This window comes from Fibroporia radiculosa, assembly GCF_000313525.1.
Source record: "Fibroporia radiculosa TFFH 294 genomic supercontigs, scaffold4545, whole genome shotgun sequence".
Taxonomy (NCBI): domain Eukaryota; kingdom Fungi; phylum Basidiomycota; class Agaricomycetes; order Polyporales; family Fibroporiaceae; genus Fibroporia; species Fibroporia radiculosa.
The window spans coordinates 1-2661 of NW_012133715.1; the positions used below are offsets into that span (position 1 = coordinate 1).

General features: G+C 55.3%; 1 protein-coding gene across 1 annotated transcript; it reads right to left on the bottom strand.

Annotated features, from left to right (window-relative positions):
* Window positions 1-1536: 1536 nt before the first annotated feature.
* Window positions 1537-1771, bottom strand: FIBRA_08900 (uncharacterized protein; the record flags this gene model as incomplete). Its single annotated transcript, XM_012330513.1, has 2 exons — window positions 1537-1641; window positions 1703-1771. 2 exons carry the CDS (start codon window positions 1769-1771, stop codon window positions 1537-1539), a joined length of 174 nt encoding a protein of 57 aa, XP_012185903.1.
* Window positions 1772-2661: the final 890 nt, after the last annotated feature.

The following is a 2661-nucleotide window of genomic DNA, read 5'->3' on the forward strand; positions in this document are numbered from 1 at the left end:
ATATCTCGATACCGGCTCATCACAGGCTACCCCCGTTCAACTAAGCTCAAGATGACGAGTAGCTGAAGAGCGACAACATCGCTTGAGTTGGAAAGTACTGCACTTTGCGTGTACAGATTGGCGCCCTTTCAAAGATTCAATGAACAGGCACAGAGGCAGGACGTCGATCGAGATGGAGAGGAGGGCAGGCAGAGACGGGATAACGCTAGAAAGACAAACGGGAAATGCTTAGGTTTGATGGAGCTAGGACGTGGAGTCACGGACGCGCTCTGGTGCATACAAGAGACAGGATTGGATTAGATTGAAATGAAGTTTGGGCGGGCGAGGGGACCGGATGGGACGCAAGGCGAACGATCTAAGATAGATGCCGTGCCGGCAACTACCGATGCCCAGCGTCTTCCGAATGGCTCTCCAGCAGGTTGAGCCTGTTCACCACGAGGTTGAAGATTGTTGAGCAGTGTTCCCTGCATTCCACTGGCGTATCTCAAAAATCATATTTGCACGCTGGGCACTACGCCTCTAATCTTTCATTTGTGGGCTTTAATATCTCACATCCCACTCTGTGCAGACCTTTACACCCCACAGCTAATTACTGCACGCGCTGTGCATGTCGACACTCTCGTTGACTCTCAGTAAAAGTGGTCATACAAGTGGGGGGAGAGTCGAGATAGACAGCGGATGAGCGCATGAAAGAAATGCCGGATGGTACTCACACCTCGTATCTAACGACTACGACGGCCCCTTTCCCCTTTCCTATTTCCTGTGCTCCGTTGCACGCATGAGCACAGTTCAAATGCGCTGCGCGGCCGCGCGAGCCTCCGAAGGGGAGCGAGAGGAAGGTCGCGCAATCAGGCGATATCCCCGGGGACGATCCGGTGCGCACAATCGGATATAATGTATCTAGACAGAGTAAAAACCCTGGCAGAATAGCGGGAAACGTCGATGATGACATCCACAGGCTAGCGCAGACTCTGTCACGTGTTTTCCGTGAGGACGAATGAACGCATTTGCGCCGACGACGATCGGTCAGACGGTTCCACACGGTTTTAACGAGAAAGGGGATGCGGTGGATGCAGAATGTGCCAGTGTGACGGAGCGCGCCGCGGAGAGAATGGTATAGGGTACGCGGGGCCTCTGGCAGGCAGGACGGTGCAGGCGATGACGCAGAGAGACGGACAATGGAGGAAAGGGCGCGGAGCCAGTTGCGCAGGCATGCGAGATCATGACGAAGACTCATTGCACATTCACCCCGCATTTCATAAACAGCATGTTTCGTCCTCTTCGCACAAAACACCGTGTCCAGCATGCGATCTCCGCTACGATGCAACTCTCCTGCGCAGCCGCCCTCGCAAGTGTTCAAGAAGAGGGACTCTGACGTGGAGAGACAAGCAACTGGAAAGGATGTCTAGGGGTGACGCAGGAATGTGGGGAATGTTAAGGACGGTCTGTCGGAGCAGCGACACACATGGGGCAGGACAGGAGGTGTAATATCCAGAATCACAGGACATGGTGCACGGAGGTTAGTCGTCTGCTTCGTCAATAGCCGGGACCGACAGACGCATATAATCCACTTGCATCTTTTCCACTGCGTGCGCATGCGTTTTGGATTACGCCCGGCGGCTTCGAATCAAAGTCTTGACACTATGGAGCGTTGTGCAACAGCGGCGTAATCATGCCCTTCCAAGTGCGGCGATATGCGTACTCTGTTAGAAGCATCATACCAGGGACGCAGGTGAACATGCTCGCTTCGCGTCAATGCCTCGACAGACATGGAAGAGCCCGTGGCACAGGTGTCCCTCCCCAGTGCCGCGCCCGCTTCTCTACAGGACCTGAGGGCTCCCCTGCTGTTTTTATACACCCACGAGCATCAAGCATGAGGCAAACGAGATTTTCCCGTTGTGGCCAATTTCCAGAGCCTGTGCCGTCCTGACCGACTTGCTGGAAGAGTATGGTCAATTACTCGCAGAATGGTGACGCACACGCTTGGGGCATCCGCGCAATGGCAGATGGTTGCTAGACAGGACGGCCCGGGCTAGGTAGCAGATGGGCGAGGAACTGGGTGCGGCGTTGCGCAAAGGAGGCTCGCGTGCGCTCCGCGAAGACGCCTGGGGAGATGGATGCAGGCTTGCGAACCTTGCCAGTATGATAACCATCGTGTCATCCGCCCAGCGACGAGAATGTTGGATGTGCGGATGACGGCGGCGGCCTGTGGACTCCGAGGCAACGTGCGCGCGGAGCTGCGTAGAGCGCGTTCCTCGCCGTCCCGTCTCTGCTAAGCGTATCATTAGTCTTGTTCAGTTCGGCCGTAGAAAACTGAAATATGTACGCAGTCGAATTTAAGCGATGACGCGTACTACTAGTAGTAGGATGGTCACAGTGCGATTCTTCTCTAAGCGGCCTCTCTACGCGCCTCTCTACGCAGCTTTAAGGCCTAACTGAACAATGCTGTTCAATGGAGAGACAGAATGGGGGCGCAGTGGTAAGGACTCACACCTATATGGCAAGGCAGGTGCACACAAAGACATAGCGCACGGTGTTGAAGAAGAGGAAGCGGCGGACGTACCGGCGTGGCGAGGAGTGAATTTTGATGGGTAGTGGGTGTGCCTCAATAGGATGGACGCGGGGGACTCGCCGCATCTAGCGGGCAGGGTGGGCGGCAAT